This window comes from Spermophilus citellus, assembly GCF_964194105.1.
Source record: "Spermophilus citellus genome assembly, chromosome: 1".
Classification (NCBI taxonomy): Eukaryota; Metazoa; Chordata; class Mammalia; order Rodentia; family Sciuridae; genus Spermophilus; species Spermophilus citellus.
This window is the reverse complement of record NC_138182.1, coordinates 152,334,932-152,356,491: the sequence shown is the minus strand read 5'-3', so window position 1 is coordinate 152,356,491 and position 21,560 is coordinate 152,334,932. Positions and strand designations below refer to the sequence as shown.

At 37.5% G+C, this 21,560-nt stretch overlaps 1 protein-coding gene across 6 annotated transcripts; it reads left to right on the top strand.

Moving 5' to 3' along the window:
- Positions 1-3,302: 3,302 nt before the first annotated feature.
- ZNF354C (zinc finger protein 354C) lies at positions 3,303-21,133 on the top strand. Of its 6 annotated transcripts, XM_081285443.1 has the most exons (6): positions 4,364-4,411; positions 4,483-4,638; positions 5,249-5,329; positions 14,897-15,023; positions 15,509-15,607; positions 17,287-21,133. In XM_081285443.1, the coding sequence occupies exons 3-6, from the start codon at positions 5,303-5,305 to the stop codon at positions 18,660-18,662; spliced, it is 1,629 nt and encodes a 542-aa protein (XP_081141569.1). In that variant the 5' UTR covers positions 4,364-4,411; positions 4,483-4,638; positions 5,249-5,302; the 3' UTR covers positions 18,663-21,133. The 6 variants fall into 6 exon arrangements, with proteins under 6 accessions (XP_081141570.1, XP_081141568.1, XP_081141572.1 ...); XM_081285444.1 differs by lacking the exons at positions 4,364-4,411; positions 4,483-4,638 and adding an exon at positions 3,303-3,448 and having other exon boundaries at positions 15,512-15,607; XM_081285442.1 differs by lacking the exons at positions 4,364-4,411; positions 4,483-4,638 and adding an exon at positions 3,303-3,448.
- The last annotated feature ends 427 nt before the right edge of the window (positions 21,134-21,560 follow it).

The window sequence follows — 21,560 nt, the reverse complement described above, 5'->3', positions numbered from 1 at the left end:
TAGTATGATGAAACTTATTGCAAAATTAAGTTTATATTAGGTGATACATACATATGGTAAAGTTGTTAAAAACATGAAATGATTGAGAAAGTATTCTGGTTATCCATCTCTAACAAGTCACCCCAAAATTTGTCTAAACACCTTATTAATATCTATCAATATTAATATTTGGGGGCTTAACTGAGCAGTTCTTACTGTTCAGTTGATTTCTATTCTCATGACAGCTGAGGCTGAAGGCTCAACTGTACTGGATGTCCAAGATGACTGGCAGTTGATGATGACTGCTGGCTGAGAGCTCAGTTGCTCATCCTTGGGGCTTGGGCTTCTCACAGATGGGTGGTTGGTTTCTGAGATGGAGTGATCCAAGAGCAAGCATTCCAAGAGACCTACGTAGAGGATGCAAATCTTACAAGCCAGCTTTGGGAATCACATGGCATTGATTCTGCTGTATTGAAAGAGATGGTTCTTATTGGGGGCCATCTTTGGAGATTAGTTAACTCCTATACTCAAAATTCAGGACAGGGATTTACTTTCAAGTGTAAGGCAAAGAAATGACTTTGGGGAGAAGCACAGATTCTCAGATGGCTTGGTGCCCAAGAAAGACTCCCTCTTTGGGAAGAGGCTGCTCAGGGCAGCCAGAGCAAAGATGGATAGGAATATCAGGGTGTAGTCAATATAAATAAGCAAAACTTTTTGGTCCAACTCTATCTTGAGGAAGAATAAAACAGGTCCTAATACCTGAACACCCTGGATGAGGGAGACATCAAGTGAGGAACGAGAAACTTACAAATATCAAGGTGGGGGATTCCTGTTAAACTGACATGGATTGGTCACAGGCACACACCTGTAATCCCAGCAGCTCAGGAGGCTAAGGCAGGAGGATTTTAAGTTCAAAACCAACCATAGCAACTTAGGCCCTAATCAGCAAGACCTTTTCTCAAAATGAAAAATAAAGAAATGAGGTTGTGGCTCAGTGGTTAAGCACCCCAGGTTCAATCCTTGATACCAAAAACCAAATGAACCAAAAAAACCAACCTTGAAAAGTGGGAGTTGTTTGCAAAGACTGGTGTAGTCAGGCCAAAGACAGGATGGAAGCCAAAGTTGAGGCCTAATCAAACCAGAATTGAGAAGAGCAAACTAAAGTTTGCTTGGTCTCTCGAGCAGAGAGTCTTTCTCCATTGACCATGTTACCCAAATTCTAGCCAGAGGCCTGACTTTGGGAATTCCAATAAACAACATCTGGCCATTTTGCCCCCCAAAACAAGCAGAAAAAGTAATGGTGAAAGGCAGGAAAGTAAACTAATCAATATGTTCATATTGGGAATATGAAGTTTGAGAGCAGCATTCAGCAATGTCTTAAGGGTGCTGGCAGGAGGGTTAGGTTTAAACAGAGTTAAGAATTGGGCAAGAGGTATACCCAGTTAAGCAATCTGGGTCAACTGTGGTCTGATTGATCATTATTTCAGTCTGGTTCTGTGAGGGAGCTTCAGAGAAGTCTTTATCTCTTAAGGGGCAATTCCACGTGCTGCTCAGGATGTTTATCAGATCTCTGATTCTGGAAGGGTGAGATCCCATGATATGATTGCACCTGCTTAGTGGGCAGTGTCATGGGGATGACTTCCTGGAAGGTGTGGGACAAAGACTGAAGACTTCTAGGTGCCACTCTGGGGGTCTGAAACAGGATATTATAAAAGCAGATAGTGCTGCATTTGCAAATCCTTCAGTCTTAAGCGGGGACAAGATAGTTTAGGTAAATTCAGATTTAATAAACATTGTATTCCTCATTTTTAAATGAATACTCCTTAAATGATTAACATGCCTATGTGAAGAGCTGAGCAGTGACCTGACTCTAAAAGTTTTAAGGTGAAGTTTCATCCTGCTTTCAGTTACCCATTGGGCATGCAGGCCTAATTGAAGTCACTGCTTTTAGCAAAAGCAGCCTCCATCCCTTTTTTATTTTAAGACAGGGGCTTCTTGCTAAGTTGCCATGGCTGGTGTAATGGATTTGTGATTCTCCTCCCTCAGCCTCCTAAGCAGCTGGGGTTGTGCCACCATGCCCAGCTAATAGTATCATTATGTTCCTTGAAAAGGCCAGGCATGCTTCCATTTTGGGGAAATTTGAATCTGCTTTTTATTTTGCTAGCTGACACTGGACATATTTGTCTTCTGCAGTTCTTTCTTCAAATGTCACCTACTTCATGAAATGTTTCTTAACTACTTTATTTTAAATTGCCCAAACTCTCCATCCCCTCTGAGTTACCATTTCTCTTTCTCTGATTAGCAAGACATAATAATTCTTATCTTTTTTTTCTCTCTTCCACAGCAGAATTTAGGCCACATGTGTGCAAAAAGGTTTTGCCAGGTTTACTCGCTGTTGTATTTCTAGTGTTATCCCTCTTTAACTGTGGGGCAGTGATTTCAGGACTCCCTGCCCAAGATATCCTAAGTCATGGATGCTTAAGTCCTTTATATAAAATGGCACAGTACTAGCATATAAACTATGCACATCCTCCCCTGTACTTTAAATCATCTCTACATTATGTATTATATCTAATGCAGTGCCTCCACATCACTTCATTCATGGATCCAGCATAGTACCCTGCAGTGAAACAAAATCTAAATTTTAACTTGCTTTTTTGGAACTTTCTGGATTTAAACTCTTTTTGGTTAACTCCACCGACGAGTGAACCCGTAGATAGGGAGGGCCAACTTTATATAGCAGATTCCATTTATATGAAGAACAATATAAACACGGTTTAGGGACACATACATACGGTGTAACTATAATACTAAGCAAAGGAACGCTGATAACAAGGAAGATACCACGGGGAGCATTGTGGACAAGGCTTCCAAAAATTTGGCTAAGTTCAGCCAGGCGTTTATTGAGCATTCGATTGCTTTTTAACTGTACCTACACCCATCTTATGCGTAAGGTCATTAAAAATAATCATGACTAGTAGTGGAAACTACAGCATACTGATTCTCCTAAATACATCTAAATTAGGGTTTTGTTTAGTTGCTTCATGTTGCCACCTAACAAAACAAGACTGGCGGCTGACCAGGGCAGCAAGGGCAGGAGACTACCCATCCTATTTGCCCCAGGCTCCCTCCCTGGCACTGCAGATTCGCAGGGAACAGGGAACACTCGGCCGGGAACACTCCGGAACAGGGAACACTCGGCCGGGAACACTCGGGCCGGGAAGAGACTAATCTGCCGGAGGTCGACTTGCCGCGGCTCCCTCTGGGAAGTGTAGTCGGCGGAGGCCTGGGGAATGCCGGGAGTCGTAGTTTTTCTGGGGTTCGCGGGACGGAGGGGACTGCTCGCGGCCTTTCTGGGGGGCTCTTGGCGAGTGTTAGGATCCCGAGTCTACTAGGACGGCCCGCCCGGAGCTGAGACGCTCCCGGCTCCCTATTTCAAGCCGTGGCACGAGCCAGCGCTTCTCTCCGTGTGAGTGGGGCCACAGTATGGGGATGAGAGGGCCTGCGGGGAGTCGAGGACAGGCCCTGAGCTGCGCGGGGCCGCGCGGCCCGTAGGTCCGGAGGCGCCGTTCGGCTGGCGACCTGGGGGCTCTGGTTCTGCGCCCCATCTCACTGGCATCTGGGGGACCCTCGGGGAGGGAGCATTCCTGCTAGGCGAGCAGGGGTGTGCCGGGGATGGCAGTGGGCGTGTGCCTGTCAGTCTTTTGTGGTTTCTTTAGCGAAGCAGAAATAATAAAAACAACAATAGCTAATATCTGCAGGGAAAGCCCATGTGCCCGGCACTAGAAATGAAGGTACTCATCTGATGCCAAGTCATAGGCTGGTTGGTTTGCCCTAAAACTGTTCCCATTTAATAGATAAAGATCCTGGGCTCAGAGTGGCCAGATAATTGCTGAAATTAAACCTTGTATTAGGACTAGGACTCCCTTCTTTTTTGTTTGTTTGTTTGTTTGTTTTGTTGTGTTGGGCATGTCCCGAATCCGTAGTTCCCAGTCTTCCTCACATCCATAGAATGTGGTAGGAATACGGTACTCTGCATCTCCTTGGGATTGGTCCCAAGACCTCACGCAACCATCTAGGATACCCAAATCCTTGGATGTTCAAGACCTTTCTATAAAATGATATAGTATTTATATATAACCTATGGGCATCCTCTGCTATTCTTATCCGTATATTACTTATAATACCTGATGTAAGTGGTTGTTACACTGTATTGTTTATTTTTTTCCCTTGCATTAGCAAGAAGAAAAATCTGTGCATGTTCCATACCAAAACAATTTTTGTTTTATATCTGAGGTTGATTGAATATATGGACATGGAATGCACAGATACAGAATGGCTGTATTTACTTTTAAGTTGTTCTGAAGTTTAAAAATAATAGATTAAAAGCACTCAGGATTCCTGCTGTGGAGAAGATTGTGTATTATCATAGGTAACTACTTCTCTAACAGTTTCCCTTGATTGGCTGAGGTGCTCCACCTGGAGATTTCATAGCACATTCAGCTTATTCTGCTTTCTTGCCAGGGATGGCATCCTGAGTGCCCTATTGCAAACTCAAGACAGATTTAGTGCATAGGAAGCTAACACTCCTCTGGCTGTTCAGACACCCTCTGATCTTGCTATCTACCGAGCAATTGGCGTTTCCACCCCTCCCAACTGGTATGTGTATATGGGGAGAGAAGGGTTATTTGGAGCTGTGGATGTCCTTAAGCATAGCTCTGCAGGGTCAGTATTTTGGAGCAACTATATGGCATATGTTTTGGGCTAGGGACAGTGTTTTAAATCATATTATTTTGGTATGGTAAGGCTAGGCGCACATCAAGAGAGAGAGGTTGGGAAAGTTTACAGATTGTGTTTTACTCACAGTTCTTGAGAACATAGCACTCTATAGAGGCTCACTCAGGGAAACTACCTTTGTTGTGATTTCCACAGGAGGCAAGGGCAAGACAGAGCAGACAGGCCTAGGATCAGCTAGCTATGTTTGAAAGTGCTATCCCTGGGAAATTCAAGTTCATTGTGACTATTAGAGTATACAGTTTTAAACTCTGAAAGACCCTTTAATATGAGTCACAATTTGGTTAGAGGAAGCTGATAGCTTAGATAGGGGGTGAAGTTTGGCAAATTGGCTAGGTCAACATTCTTCTTTTTTGGTTTATATAATATATGTGGCTTTGTTGGGACCTGATGGAGGTTATAGACAGTTGTAACTCCTTCTCTTCAAGCCACATCTTGACACCAGAGTTTTTCATGGTACCATTTTCCTTTCCAGACCTACCTTGTCAGCACTCTGTTCTCCTTTGGCAAGAAAATTAAGAAGGAAGGGATGGCTACGGACTTGCTGCCTGCTCAGGTGACAGTAAATGAAGTTTATCTTTTCTAGAAATTGCCTTCTGGCTTCAGAGATGTGAGCAAATTTACATATTTTTTTTCCAGGTATTTTTATACCCATTAAAAAAGAATCCAGAACCTTGAAAGTTTTTCCTAGGATCCTGGGCTTATTGAGGGGCTGCTGAGGAATGTGCTTCTTTGTCCCCAAAACACTCCTAATTACCCAAACTCACTTCGTGACCAAAATTTGAGTCAATGCTGAATATATGCTTCCTATTACAGTAGGAGCTTAGTACAGGGTAATAGTCTTTGGCTTTGCACTTGAGGCAAGGACTGGAAAGATCAAAAGACTCTCAATGAACATTTATTGAACACTGACTATGTACAGTATTCTGAGCATCACAATGGGAATATTTCCATCTTCAAGGAGTTTATTGTACTGAACTAAATGTCCAAGAAGATTTAGGGGAAATATCCTAAAAGTGGAGTCATTTGGAGTTGTTCCTGAAGGCCAGGACTGCTGTTGCTGGTTAGAGAAGAACAGGCATATCCCAGAAGTTCAGCCTGGCTTGGGTTTTGAGGCTGGCACTAGGGAGGACAGAGGGCTAAGCCTTCCCTATGCCTAGGGCAATCATGATGTTGAACTGGCCATTATCCCTATTAACTGTCTAGTAGATGCCTTTATCTCTTCATCTGATTCTCTGATTTTTTATTTTTTTTAATTTTTTTTAATATTTATTTTTTTAATTCTTAGGTGGGTACAATATCTTTATTTTATGTGGTGCTAAGGATCGAACCCAGCGCCTCACAGGTGCTAGGCAAGCACTCTACCACTTGAGCCACAACTCCAGCCCCTGATTCTCTGATTTTTTAAAACATTTATTTTTTAGTTGTAGTTGGATACAATACATTTTATTTATTTATTTATTTATTTTTATGTGGTGCTAAGGATTGAATCCAGGGCCTTGAATGTGCTAGGCGAGCACTCTACCACTGAGCCCCAACCCCAGCCAGATTCTCTGATTTTTTTATTTCCTTTTTTTTTTTAAAAAATAAAAAATAAATGTATTAAGGTCTATTTACATACAAGACACTCATTTTAAGTGAATTACTCCATGGTGTTTCACAAATGTACACATCTATTTAACTCAGTGATAACAAGACATAGAACATTTCTATCACACTGAGCAGTTCTATTACACATCCTTTTTTGGTTAATAAATCTCTTTTCCTTTTTGAGATCCAGTGTCATTACTTTTATCATTACCTTTCTGAGGATCTCACCCAAATTTCTGTCCTGAGGCTTGTCCTAAAGTTTCAATCTATCATTCCCAAATCCTTATAAAATATTTCCATATGAAATTTCCATTCTTTCTTCCAACATCAGTCTCTTTCCTGTTTGTCTCTCTTCTGTGAATTTTCTATTCTGCCATATCCCAGAGGCTCTGTTTCTGACTGGCTGCTTTTCCAAAAAGTAGAGATAGTCCATGAGAGAAAGCACGAGAATTTTTTAATATTTATTTTTTAGTTTTTGGTGGACACAACATCTTTATTTTATTTTCATGTGGTGCTGAGGATTGAACTCAGCGCCTGGTGCATGCCAGGTGAGCGCACTACCGCTTGAGCCACATCCCCAGCCCAGAAACAAGGACTTTGAACCTTGACTTTGTGGGCTCATATCCAAGCTAGGCATGTGACCTTGGGCAAGTGATTTTATCTCTTTTTTTATTATTATTATTTTATTTTTATTTTTTAGTTGTAGTTGGACACAGTACCTTTGTTTTTTTAAATTTATTTTTATATGGTGCTGAGGATCGAACCCAGGGTGTTGCACATGATAGGCAAGCACTCTACTGCTGAGCCACAACCCCAGCCCTGATTTTATCTCTTTATACCTCATTTTCTCAATTTAAGTGGGTTTAGTAATATACATACCTCTTAGAACTAATCTAATAACAAATGCTAAAACATAATTACTATATGCCAAGTATTATGTTGTTACTACATACAAAAAATATTTATTCTTAGATAAAGAAGATATAGTATATATACACAGTAGAGTTTTACTCAGCCATAAAGAATGAAATTATATCATTCACTGGTAAATGGATGGAATTGGAGAACATCATGCTAAGTGACATAAGGCAGACTCAGAAAGTCAAGAGTTGAGTGTTTTCTCTCATATGCAGAAGCTAGGGAGAAGAAAGAAAAGGTGTGTTGGGGAGAATCTCATGAAAATAGAAGGGAGACCAATAGAATAGAGGAAAGGGATTGAGAGTTAGGGAGGAAGGAAGGCCACGGGAAGAACTGGGGGATGAAATCTACTGAATTAGGCTGTTATATGCATAGTGAATATTTATTAGTGAATTCTGCATGTATATGTGTGTGTTTATTTGTATATATAATGATAATATCCTAATTAAAATAATAATAATAATAGAAGGGAGATCAATAGAGTAGAGCAAGTGGATCAGGGGAGGGAAAGGGAAGATACTTGGAAAGGAGATAGAACAAACTGTTTTGTGCTTGTATGAATATGACATAAATCCCATTATTATGCATAATTATTATGCACTGGTAAGAAATTTTTAAAATTTATTCTTTTATGTATTGATTTCCTTAGTCCTTACAAGAGGACTACTAATATCTGCATTTTACAGATGAGGAAACTGAGGCACAAAGATGCAAGTCACTTGCTTAAGGTAACACATCTGGTTTTTGAATCCAGACAATTTTTTTCTATTTATTTATTTATTAGTTCTAATCAGTTATACATGACAGTAGAAAGCTCTTCAATTCATTGTACACAAATGGAGCAGAATTTTTCACTTCTCTTGTTGTGCATGAAATAGTCACATCATTTGTGCAATCATACATGTACCTAGGGTAATGATGTTCATCTCATTTCACTGTCTTTTCTAACTTTTGTCCCCTCCCATTCGCCCCATCCAAAGTTCCTTCACTTATCCCAATGCAGACCTCCCCATATGGATTAGAATCCACTTATCAGAGAAAATATTTGGCCTTTGTTTTTTTGAGATTGGCTTATTTTTGCTTAGCATGATATTATCCAACACCATCCGTTTACCTGCAAATGCCATAATTTTATTCTCTTTTAATGCTGAGTAATATTCTGTTGTGTATATGTTCCACAGATTCTTTATCCATTTATCTATTGAAGGGCATCTAGGTTGCTTCCACAATTCAGCAACTGTGAATTGTGCTGTTATAAACATTGAAGTGGCTGTGTTACGATAGTAGGCTGTTTTTAAGTCTTTAGGGTGTAGACCGAGGGATGGGATAGTTGGGTCAAATGGTGGTTCCATTCTAAGTTTTCTAAGGAATCTCCATACTGCTTTCCAGATTGGTTGCACTAATTTGCATTCCCACCAACAGTGTATATGTGTGCATTTTTCCCCACATCTTCACCAACACATACTGTGACTTGTACTCTTGATAACTGCCATTCTGACAGGAGTGAGGTGAAATCTTAGAGTAGTTTTGATTTACATTTCTCTAATTACTAGAGATGTTGCAGACAAGACAGCTTTTTACTGTTAATGTTCTACTCTGAGAAAATACAAGTAAAATGCTGAGAACAGTACATAGTACATATTGGTTTCCAAAAATACCAGCTGTTACTATTATTGGCATCAGCAACAGCCTATGCATTATTTTAGGACCAGCCAAATTTGGTACATCTCTTTTTTTAAAATATATTTTTATTTGTAGATGGATACACTATCTTTATTTAATTTATTTTTATGTGGTGCTGGGGAACAAACCCAGTGTCTCATGCATGTGAAGCAAGTGCCCTTCCTCTGGGCCACAACCCCAGCCCCGGTACATCTCTCTTTACTAGGGTATTCATAACTTTGACTCCTTAATTTCAAAGAGATAGATATTTAAGGAAACAAAGATATAAAGACCAGTAAAATGCCATGCAAGGCAATACCAGCTATAGCCTGGAATACCTTCTGCTCAAAGGTGAGACTCTTCACTATCTGAGCTTTTCCACAGCTCCAAGCTGGAGAAACTTATTTTATTTTAGCTAAGGAAAGATGTAGAAGAGTTTTTGTGGACAGTGAATTCAGTATCTAATTCTTTCAATTAGGTGTCCTGGGGACCCAGGGTGACCCAATTACAGGTGTTGTTACCCTATTTGAGATAATTCAATGGTGATATCCAATGTCAAGTTCTATCCTCATTCAGCATACTGTAGGACAAATTAGTATTTTTCTGTTAGAAAAATTAAATAGCAAGCAAGCATAATTTTTTTTTGGGAAAGTAGAATCTTCCCAGATTTTATAAATATCTCTTATTTCAATGTAATATAATTTATCATCTGGGGAAAAACACATGAAACTTGGTGCTGATTGCTTATTAGTAATATAAATGACATCTTTTTGTAGTGAATTGATACCTTTTATTGGTATTTTCACTATTTTTCCTAGAATCTTTATTTTTTTAGAGCTATTTTAGATTTAGGCAAATATTGCTAAGATAGTAGCCTAGTTATCATATATATATATACCTTGCACCCAGTTTTCCATATTTCTAACGTGTTACATTAGTATGCTACATTTGTACAATTAATGAGCCAACACAGTTACCTCATTATTAGCTATAGCTCACACTTTATTTACATTTCTATAGTTTTTACCCAATATTTATTTTCTGTTTCAGGATTCCATCCAGGATAGCAGATTACATTTAGTTGTCATGTCTCCTTAGGCCCTCTGAGCTTTTAGTTTCTCAGACTTTCCTCATATTTGATGACCATTACAGTTTTGAGAAGTAGTGTTCAGGTATTTTGTAGAATTTCCCTTTATTGTGATTTGTCTAAAGTTTTTCTCATCATTAAACTGGGGCTGTGGGTTTTTGAAAGGAAGACCACAGAGGTAAGGTGTCATTCATCAAATTATATTGAAAATGCATATTAATAATATGACATCACTGTAAATGTTGACCTTAAACATATGGCTGAGGTAACATTTGTCAGGTTTTTCTAATGCATTACTCTCTTTTTCCACCATTCCATACCATAATCTTTGGAAGGAAATCACTGTATTCCACCTACACTTAATCTATGTAAATTATTTGGAAACCTGCAGGGAGGATTGCCATTCTTCCCATTTATTTATTTACTTATTCAACCATGTATTTATATCAGTATGGTGACAGATCTTCCTCTATCAGTACACACCAATTATGCTTCCTTAAAAACTTTTCTATCAGATGCCTTGATGTTTGCAATATAAATTTACAACTAGTCTAAGTCCCCCTTTGAGGAAAATTCTGTTGCTTCATGGTAGTATGGGTCCCTCTCAGCAGTTTTCTCCATTGTGTCCATCCATTCCTTATGACATTGCTGTCATTCATTTCACTCATCCCTATGCTATAAACACCCATTACTGGTGTTATTGGTTTAAGCAAACAGTTATCTCTTAGTTAAATTAAGAATAAGAAAAATAAAAAGAAATATTTTAGGGCTGTGGATATAGCTCAATGGTAGAGTTTGTCTAGCATGTATAAGGTCCTGGATCCAATCCTCAGCACCACAATAATAAACAACTTTTAAAAGGATTTTAATTTATCTTCATTTACTCTTCTCTCCTCCTTTCTTTGTGTATATTCAAGTTTCTAACCTATATTATTATTTTTCTCTCTGAGGAACTTATTTTGCTATTTCTTGCAAGGTAGGTCTGCTGGCAATGAATTCCCTCAGTTTTTGTTTATTTGAGTCTTCTCATCTCTTGTAAAGGATGATTTCCTCAAGAAAGTAGAATTGTAGATTTCTGCTTTTTTCCATACTTTAAATATTTTATGTTGCTTTCTTGTCTAGTTTCTAGTGAGAAAATTCACTGAAAATCTTATCTTTTTACCTTTTCAGGTAAGATATTTTTTTCCCTCTGTCTTATTTCAAGATTTTCTCCTTGTTTGTTTTTCTGCAGTTTGAATGTGATATGCCCAGGTGTAGATTTTTTGGTATATATTCTATTTGGAATTCTCTGAATTTCCTGGATTTGTGGTTTGGTGTCTGTCACTAACTTGGGAAAATTCACAGCTGTTTTTACTTCAGATATTTCTTTTGTTCCATTCTCTGTTTCTTCTTCTGGTATTCTAATTTCAGTAATTTTAAATGATCAAGTTGTATTTTTAACATGAAAGAATATGCATTATTTATCAGTAAGAAACTTAGGGATATAAAGCAGCAATCATCATTTATAACTTCTCAGAGTTTCTCTAGGTCAGGACTACAGAAACATCTTATATTCACTATACAGAACCTGGAATCCAAAAGACTTTAATTCTGGGGGCTAGAATCATCCAAAGTCTCAGTTGCTCACATGTCTTAGCTCAGGCTGGGGCTGGGGCTGGGGCTGTTGGATGGAGCATCTATGTACGATAACTCCATGTGTCTTGGCCATGCAATATAGTGCACAGGCTCCACATGAGCCAGGTGGAAGGTGTATTTTACTACCTCTCTTTAGAAATCACATAGCATCACCTCCACTGAATTCCACTGGGTGCTCACAGAATATGTGAGTAGAAAATTAATTGGTCATCTTGAGAAAGCACAATCTGCCCCATCTGTTAGAATTTAAAATGTACATATATGTTGATGCAATAGTACAGGCAACCTCCAGTAGCCTCTTTACTAATAGTTTGCAAACTGACCTAAATGGTTTGACACAAGATTTATTTGATTGCATAAAATGCCCCTGCTGAGAGTTCCTCCTGCAGATCCAGGGAGTCCAGCATAAAGTCAGTGTGTGCAAATAAGAGAAATCACAGTGGAATGTCTCCTGGTCTCCCAGGGGTTCCTTGCACACTTTTTCTTTTGCTGTACTGCATGTATCCTTTGCTTTTAAATAAAAGCCTTTCATGAGTATGCTCTGTGAGGTCTGGTGAATCTTGTCAACTCTGAACTGGAAAAACCTTTATAGCAACCGTAAAAGGGATTGTGGTGTCCTATATATTTGCTGGGTTCTTGCATTCTGTGTGAAACAATCTATTTGCTCTAAATAGTCTAGGAATGGTGAAGAATATATGTTGTTATTATCAGAGAAGCTACTAAAAATGCAAAGAGGCATAACTGAAAAGTCCATATATAAATTAAAATGGAATCTAAAAGAATTCAAGGATAACCAGGCATGCCTGTACTCTGGAGGCTGAGGAAAAAGATCACAAGTTTGAGGCCAGCCTCAACAAGTTACCAAGACCCTGTCTCAAAATACAAAATAGAAAGGGCTGGGGATGTGGGTCAATGGTAAAGCATCCCTGCATTTAATCCCCAATATCTCCTACCTCGCAAAAAGAATTTAAGCTTTGAGGTGAAACTCAATGGTAGAATGCATTTTTAGCATACATGAGGCTGTAGGTTTGATTCCCTAGTATCACAAAATTAATTAATTTAAAAGAAAGGAAATACATACATACTGGAAATAATGTAAACCTAATGATGTAAAGAAATAAGAAATAAGGAAAAGATTGTTTTGCAGCCCTCTCCACAAATATCAGAAAATAATCAGGGTGACAACTTGTATTCTTCTGAACAATTTTGTGTGCACCATTATATGTGTGTGTGTGTGTATACTATTTCAACAAATAGAGATTGTTTTGTCACTTGCTCTTTCATATGAATTAATAATATATTAAGTTCATTTTCTGATGGCAGACATGCTAAGTTACCTCATTCTATTTAATGACTACATAACATTTCATGGAATATATGTACTATAATTTGCTTATCCATTCCCTGATTGGTAGATATATGGGTTGTTTTGAGTTTTTCACCATTGTTTTAGTTTTCTATTGCTGCCATTAACAATTTACTACATATTCAGTGGCTTAAAACAAGATAAATTTATTCTCTTATTCTACAAGTCAGAAGTCTGAAATCACTTTCACTGGCTTAAGATCATGCTTTCAGCAGGGCTAGTTCTTTCTAAAGACTCCAAAGGGAAAATCTGTTTCCTTGTCCTTTTTATCATCTTGAGGTTGCCCTCAGTCCTTGGCTTGTGGCCCTTTAATCCATCTTCAGTGTATGTCACATCAATCTCTGCTCGTCCTCACATCATCTTCTTGTGACTTACTCTTAGTGGTTCCTTATTATAAGAGAACTATTGTGATCACTTCTGCTCTACCTGGGCAGTAATCTAGAATAATTATTCATATTCTGATGGCAGACATGCCAAGTTACCTCATTCCATTTAATGACTACATAACATTTCATGGAATACATGTACTATAATTTGCTGATCCATTCCCTCGTCTCCAGCTCTTTAATGTAAACAGATCTTCAAAGTCACTTTTGTCATACATGTAACATTAAAGGTTCAGTATTCGGCCTATGCAACCATTGACTTACAAGTCACTTTGCAGTAAGCATCTGTGAACAAATATCCCTATACAGTTACGTAATTATTATTATTATTTAAAAAAAAATTTGGTAGTAGAATCCCAGAAGTAGAAATGCAAAGTTAAAATGTACCCTTTACATTTTGTTGGATTCTCAGCAAAATACTCACCAAAAACATAGGAAGTTTTGTTCTTTTAGCACTTTCATAAAAGAGTTGCCATCTGCCCAGCTCATGCCTTATTGTATTTTGGGGGGCTTTAACTGGGGTTCTGTTCTAAGAAACCAAATAGTCTTGCAGGTTCTGTGATTCCTTTAATTTTCATAGTGAATGGAAACCCATTTAGACAAGATAGTTCAGGGGTCTGCTACCTGACTTCAAATTCTAGCTCCAACATTTTCTAACAGCTTTACCTTGAAAAGGTACTTATTTTTCTTCCCTTCTTTCTTCCCTTCTCCCCCTGCCCCCACCCCTTCTCCTCTTTCTTCTTGTTTCTTCTTCTTTTTTCTTTCTTTTCTTTTTTTTTTTTATATCCCCCAGCACTGGGTATTGAACCCAGGACAATCTATCACTAAGCTACACAACCAGACTTTTCCATTTTAATACAGGGTCTCACTAAGTGGCCTAGGCTGGTCTCAAACTTAAGATCCTCCTGCCTCAGGCTCCCAGGTAGCTGGGATTACAAATATATGTCATCATATGTGAAATTGACTTAGTTTTTCTAAACATGTTTCTTCATTTGAAAAATAATTTAATTGTAGTATCTTCCCCATAGGATTTTTTATGAGATTGAACATAGGTAATACATACACAGTTCCTATTTTAGTCCCTAATATTCAGTTAAAATTAACTTTTTTGTTTTTGTTTTGTGGTGCTGGAGATTGAATGCAGGGCCTCACACATACTGGGGAAGTGCTCCACCACTGAGCTACATTTCCAATTCTTAAATAATTATATTTTTAAAATTTGTTTTGTGACTTATAAATTCTTTTATATTTATTTATGTTCAGTTAGTGGTATTTTTCTCTAGTTTTCCAGCTTCTCTCTAGATGTATCCTGATTATTTTCCTTGGGTATTTAAAAGAAATTAAGTAGCTGATTTGAAATATTTAGAATCCCAAGACATTTTAAGAGTTACTTGCTATTCATCACAGTGTAACCATCTTATCAAGTTTTCATAGAGGAAGATTGGTCCTGAGTGAGTATAAATGGGTTTCCCATTCCAGGAGTCTTTGACATTCAGGGATGTGGCTGTGCTCTTCAGCCAGGATGAATGGTTGCATCTGGACTCTGCCCAGAGAACCTTGTATCGGGAGGTGATGCTGGAGAATTACAGCAGCCTGGTCTCACTCGGTAAGGATTTTTGCCTATAATGAAGAATGTGCAAGAAAATCACCTTGGAGTTCCCTTTTTGCAATTCAGTGTCTACTGGTTTCCACCTTGGGAAAAGTTGTATCCTGTAGAAATGAAAGTGAATGTTTGTGTTGTGATGATCTTCATGCTATTCTCTTCTCACACACTACTCCCAATCAATATTCTTCCATGCAGTAGGCCAGTGACTAAATCCCCAAAACATACAGGACATTTAGATGTTGAAAACATAAGAACACCCTGCCATAGAGGCATTCCTTGCCAGGGCCCTATGTTATTTCTGAAGTAAACCCTGCTTTATGATCCACCACCTGAAAGCTCCAGTCCCCTTATAAGTGTTTGTGCTGCTCATTCCACCTCCTGTAGTTGCCTTCTCTGCCTTTTTGGCTCAGAGTAAGTGGGATGTGAGTTCTATTTGAGGCTGCTATTTATGCTATTTATTCAAACTCCATTTCCTTCCACATAAGCAGGAATTCCATTTTCAACACCTAAGGTGATTTGCCAGTTGCAACAAGGAGAAGATCCCTGCATGGTGGAAAGAGAAGCTCCTCCAGCCACATGCCCAGGTGAGTGAGATACTGGGAAATGGGCACAAGGGAGTCTTTATAGATTAGCGGTCATGAAGAGGTAGTGGTCTGGTGACTTTCTTGGAAATACTGGGCCCTGTTGAGATGTTCAGGGCCAGTTGCATTTAATTTAAGCTACATAGTTCACTTAAATACATACAGTTACCTAATCGCAGTTATCTAATCCTATCTATCAAATCATGGATTGAGTGAAAAAAAAAACAGATTTTTAATTCCAAATCAATCCAGCTCAAAGTAAATCTTTTCACATAAAACTGAGCTTCAAGACAAATTGATTTCATTTATCTTACAGATTTTCATTATTCCCACGATTCCTACGAGTAAATTATAGTCTTCTGGTTGCAGCTTATTAGAAGAAAAGAGTATGTTTCTTTTTATCAATGATAAAATAGAAAGAGGAAAGGGATAGAAGGGTAGTAGGAAAAAGTTGTTCTTCCTCCAATCACAAGGGATAAATTATTTCACATGGCTGATTTACTCCATATTTTTCTTTATAATTAACATCTCAAACTTAGATCAAATATTCTCAACACAGTCATACTTCAGGACTATTGTGATTTTTAAAATCTGAGTGTTCTTTTATTTTTTTGGTACCAGGGATTGAACTCAGGGGCACTTAACCACTAAGCCACCTCCCCAGCCCATTTTTTAAAAATTGATTTTATTATTTTTTAAAATACATGACAACAGTTGAATGCATTACAATCCTTATTATACATATAGAGCACAATTTTTCGTACCTCTGTATATAAAGTATATTCATGTCAACTTATGCCATTATACATGTATTTTTTTGCATTACAATTCTTAATACACATATATACCACAATTTTTCATATCTCTGTTTGTATATAAGGTATGTTGACACCCAATTCAAGTCTTCATACATGTACATTGTATAATGATGACTATCACATTCCACCCCAGCCCATTTTCATATTTTATTTAGAGACAGGTTCTTGCTGAGTTGTTCAGGGCCTTACTTAAGTTGCTGGCTCTGAACTCGAGTTCCTCCCACCTCAGCCTCCTGAGCCACTAGGATTACAGGCATGCACCACTGCACTTGGCCTGATAGTCCTTTTTTAAGAAAGACTATTTTCCCTTTCACAGACTTTGCTGTGAAATTATAATCACTTTCCTATGAGTCTATGCTATAAAATCACAAAATTTAAGAAAAACAATCTAAATATTTTTAAATTATGAAATGTAGGGTTCAGAGAGAACATGGGAAAAAATATAAGGAAAGTGACATTTGGGTAGAAAGGAGAAAGTGAAAACAAGTTACCTGTTTCATTCCCTGGTATGTGCAGAGTGGAAAATGATGAGAAACTGAAAATCTCATAGTATTGGACTTGAGCAATTCACCTGACATTGTTCTGTTTCCTCATACCTTCTGATCAGCCAGTTCTTATGCATCTAATTTTACTTCTCCCAGGGTACAGTCTCTTCATTTTCAGTGTTAATTTATCTATTATATTCTTCCATATCACCCCTTAACCTCTTTCCGTCTTTTTCCATTATATCATCCTGATTTCTGTCCAGATTAAGTCCACATTTGAGATCAGATGGCATCAAATCTCTTATATGCATTGTTGCCAATTTTATTATCCCTCTGTCCTTTCCAGCAGAAGAAGCATTAATCTTCTTATTTATTTCAGATTTCAAGACTTTGCCTGAGATAGAAGAATTCCCTGCTTCACAGGACGTTTTTATTGAAGCAACAACTCATGGAATAATAAAGAAAAAATCCACTAAGTATGGTCCCCGGAACATCAACTTTGGAGAAACTGTGAAATCTGAGAGGAGCATAGTACAGGAGAAACCTCTTAGGCAAATGGCAGCCTCCCCCAAAAAAACCGTCAGCGGAGGTGGAAACCCTACAAGTCTTGAACTAGAGAAAGGCTCATTTATAAACAAAATTATTGTTTCACAACAGAGTATTCCCATAGAAAGGATACCCAATATGTATTACACTTTTGGGAAAAATTTTACACAAAATTTTGATATAATGAGATGCTTCCAAATCTACCCAGGAGCAAAACCTCATGTCTGTAACGAATGTGGGAAGAGCTTCACCCAGAGTCTTCATCTTCTTGAACACCAGAGAATTCATACTGGGGAAAAACCCTACAAGTGTAATGAGTGTGGGAAAGCCTTCAGCCACAGGTCTTCCCTTCTTACCCATCAGAGAATCCACACTGGAGAGAAGCCTTACAAATGTAATGAATGTGAGAAAGCTTTTAGCAGCAGTTCAACTCTGATCAAACATCTGAGGGTGCACACTGGAGAGAAACCCTACAGATGTAGGGAATGTGGTAAAGCCTTTAGCCAGTGTTCAACCCTCACTGTGCACCAGAGAATTCATACTGGAGAGAAACTCTATAAATGCAGTGAATGTGAGAAGGCCTTCAACTGTAGGGCCAAACTGCATAGACATCAAAGAATTCATACAGGTGAAAAGCCATATAAATGCAGTGAGTGTGGGAAAGGTTACAGCCAGTTTGCCTCCCTAGCTGAACATCAGAGACTCCATACTGGAGAACAACTGTGTCAATGTTTAGAATGTGGGAGAACCTTCACACGCATCTCCACCCTTATTGAACATCGACGAATTCATACTGGACAGAAACCCCATCAGTGTAACGAGTGTGGGAAGACCTTCAACCAATATTCATCCTTTAATGAACATCGGAAAATTCATACTGGGGAAAAACTTTATACATGTGAAGAATGTGGGAAAGCCTTTGGTTGCAAATCCAATCTTTATAGACACCAGAGAATCCACACTGGAGAGAAACCCTACCAGTGTAATCAGTGTGGAAAGGCATTCAGCCAGTATTCATTCCTTACTGAACATGAGAGAATCCACACTGGAGAGAAACTCTATAAGTGTATGGAATGTGGGAAAGCCTACAGTTACAGATCAAACCTCTGTAGACACAAAAAAGTCCACAATAAAGAAAGACTCTTTAAATGGAATATGGAAAACCTTTTATCTATGGCTCCTCCCTTACTCAGTACCAGAGATACTTGAGATGAGAGAAGCCTACGAACTTTAATTAATCTCTTTCAGGACTTTTCACTGGACAATAATCAGGAGAATAGTAAACAAGGGGACCTAATAGATTTAATCTTTTTACTTTTATAGGAAAAAAGCTAGTTACACTAAGTCATGGTAAATGGACCAGTGAAAATATGAAGAACACTGACTTTTCATTTTATAAGAACCATTGGATTCTAAGGTTTCCAAAAACTTTTCATTTTTTAAAATTTGTAGAAAAATTATAAATGTCCTCACTTTTTAAAAAAAGCATAAATAGTAGTTGAATAAGTTTTCTTTCTCTGTCATTAGATTGTAATCTCTAAGAGTAAGCTTTAGTTTGTGAATTTCCTTTAAAAAATAGTCATTGAGTTAATGTGAATAAGCATGGGGTCTCATTTCTAAAAATGTCAGGTTCAAGTTGCGGATAGTGGCACATACCTATAATCCTAACGACTTGGGAGCATGAGGCAGGAGGATCACAAGTTCAAAGCCAGCCTCAGCAATTTAACAAGACCCTAAGCAACTTAGTGAGATCCTGTCTTAAAATGAAAATAAAGGACTGGGGTTGTGCTCTGTGGTAGAACGCTTGCCTAGCCGCTTGCCTAGCATGTGTGAGGCATTGGACTCAATTCTCAGCACCAAATTATTTATTTATAAATAAATTAAGTAAAAGGCCCATAAACAATTAAAAATATATATATATATATGAAAATAAAGAGTGCTGAAATGGGTAGGGCTGGGTTGTGACTCAGTGGTAGAGCACTAGCTTAGCACACGTGAGGCACTGGGTTCAATCCCCGGCACCACATAAAAAAAACTAAGTAAACAAAGGTATTGTGTCCATCTACCACTAAAAAATATTTTAAAAAAAAAGTGCTGGGATGGGGATGTGGCTCGGTTAAGTTCCCCTGAGTTCAATCCCTGGTACCATAAACAAAACAAATGAAAATGGCAAGTCGACATAGGTAGCTTTCCTATTAATAAAAAGTTATTAAAGATAAAAAGAAATTCTTTAAATTTAAATTTTCATGTGGAAATGCCAAAGCTCTTTTTGTCCCATAAGCAAGTTATATGTATATGTGTGTATATACACATACATTTATGTATACCCATGTACAGTCGAAGTAAAATTAGATACACGTGTCACTTAACAGTGGTTATGTTTTGAAAACAATGTTTTTGTCTAACAATGCATTGTATAGTTACACACAGCTTGATGATCTAGATCAATTTGAATGCCCTCTTGATGCAATCAAGAAATGTGGAAAAACACAAGATATATGGAGCTGCTATGGTGTAACATAGCATACTGTTTTGTAGTATTTTTTTATGAGTAGAAGGTGTATAAAATTACAAGAAGTATAGCATAGTAATATGTAAGCCAGTAATAGTTGTTAATCATTATTATCAAGTATTATGTACTGTAATAGTTGTATGTGCTATACTTTTATCTGACTGGTGGCACAGTAGGTTTGTTTGTACCAGCATTACCACACATGAATAATGTGTTGTGCTAAGATGTTACAATAACTGTGACCTCGTGGTATAGCTACAATGCCACTGAGTAGTAAGAATTTTTCAGTTTGATCATGATTTTATGAGACCACAATTGTATATGTATTTCATCATTAACCAAAACATCATTGTATAGCACATGACTGTATATACATCCATATGTGTATATATGCATGTGTGTGTATTCATATACAGAGTTTTGGAAATTTTTATTCGGAAGTCCTTAACAATTGCAAAATGCAGTCTTACTAATTTAGAATTTAGTTTTTAAAATTAAAAATTTGCCCAAAGGGCAAAAGTGCTTTCCTGTATTCATCTCAAATTGGTATGGTTCTATGTGGCTGAATAGAGGAGTCTTATTATAGTACCATAGTTAAACTGATGGAGGTGGAAAGACTGTCATGCAAATACTTTCTTTGTTGCAAAGAGTAAAATATTTGACAGAATTTCTTACTATACATTTGGTAGCATGTAAGAACCAAGAGACATTTAGTTTAATTTAATTATAGTCTTTCATCTTTCTAATGAATTGGAGTTCAATGGACAGAGTTAAGACAAAAATTGAGATCTTTAGCTCTTGTGTTCTGTGGTAATTATTATAGATACATTTCCATCCTCTAGTCCTGAGAGCATCTTTGTTTTATAACCTGGTTAGATGCAATTGCAATAATTTAATAAGTTATCTTTTTATCTTTGAGGGTTCCCCCTCACTATAATCTTAATATTTGACTTGCAATCATAGTCTTTTTTCTTATGAACATCTGATTGTACTTACATTTATACTAACTATTTAAATACCCCAATCCAGCTAATGTCCACATGGTATAGTTGTTTGGGGGTATTTGTTATATAATGTTGCCTTTTTATTACATATTTTCTAAGAATTCTTATGTGTAAAGTTATATATGAACATTTTGTTACTAAACATTCTATTCATTACTTAAACATTTAATTCCCTCAGGCCTATTTTCTTCAATTCTACATTTGACTTTCATAGTTGGTATTATTTTAAAAATTGTTTTAGTTCAATTAGCTAGACTTTATATACTTCTTAATTGACTTGTTTTAGTTCATCAGAAAGTATATTTTTATGTATTTAAGTGTGTGTATATATATATTGAGGTGTGTGTGTGTGTATACACACACACTTATAAGGAAAATAAGACTTTTAAACAGACCTCAATACTTAACATTGTACCCAATACAGTAAATATATTTAGTACCCAAATTTTGGTTTCTAAATGCATTCCCACTAAGAGAGTTCTTTGGAGAAATGACCAATTCCATGTTTGGAGTAGGGAAAGTATAAGGTATGCCTGGAATATCACTTTGTGAAAAAAATAAATCTTAAAAATAGCATTGAGGATTAATGGT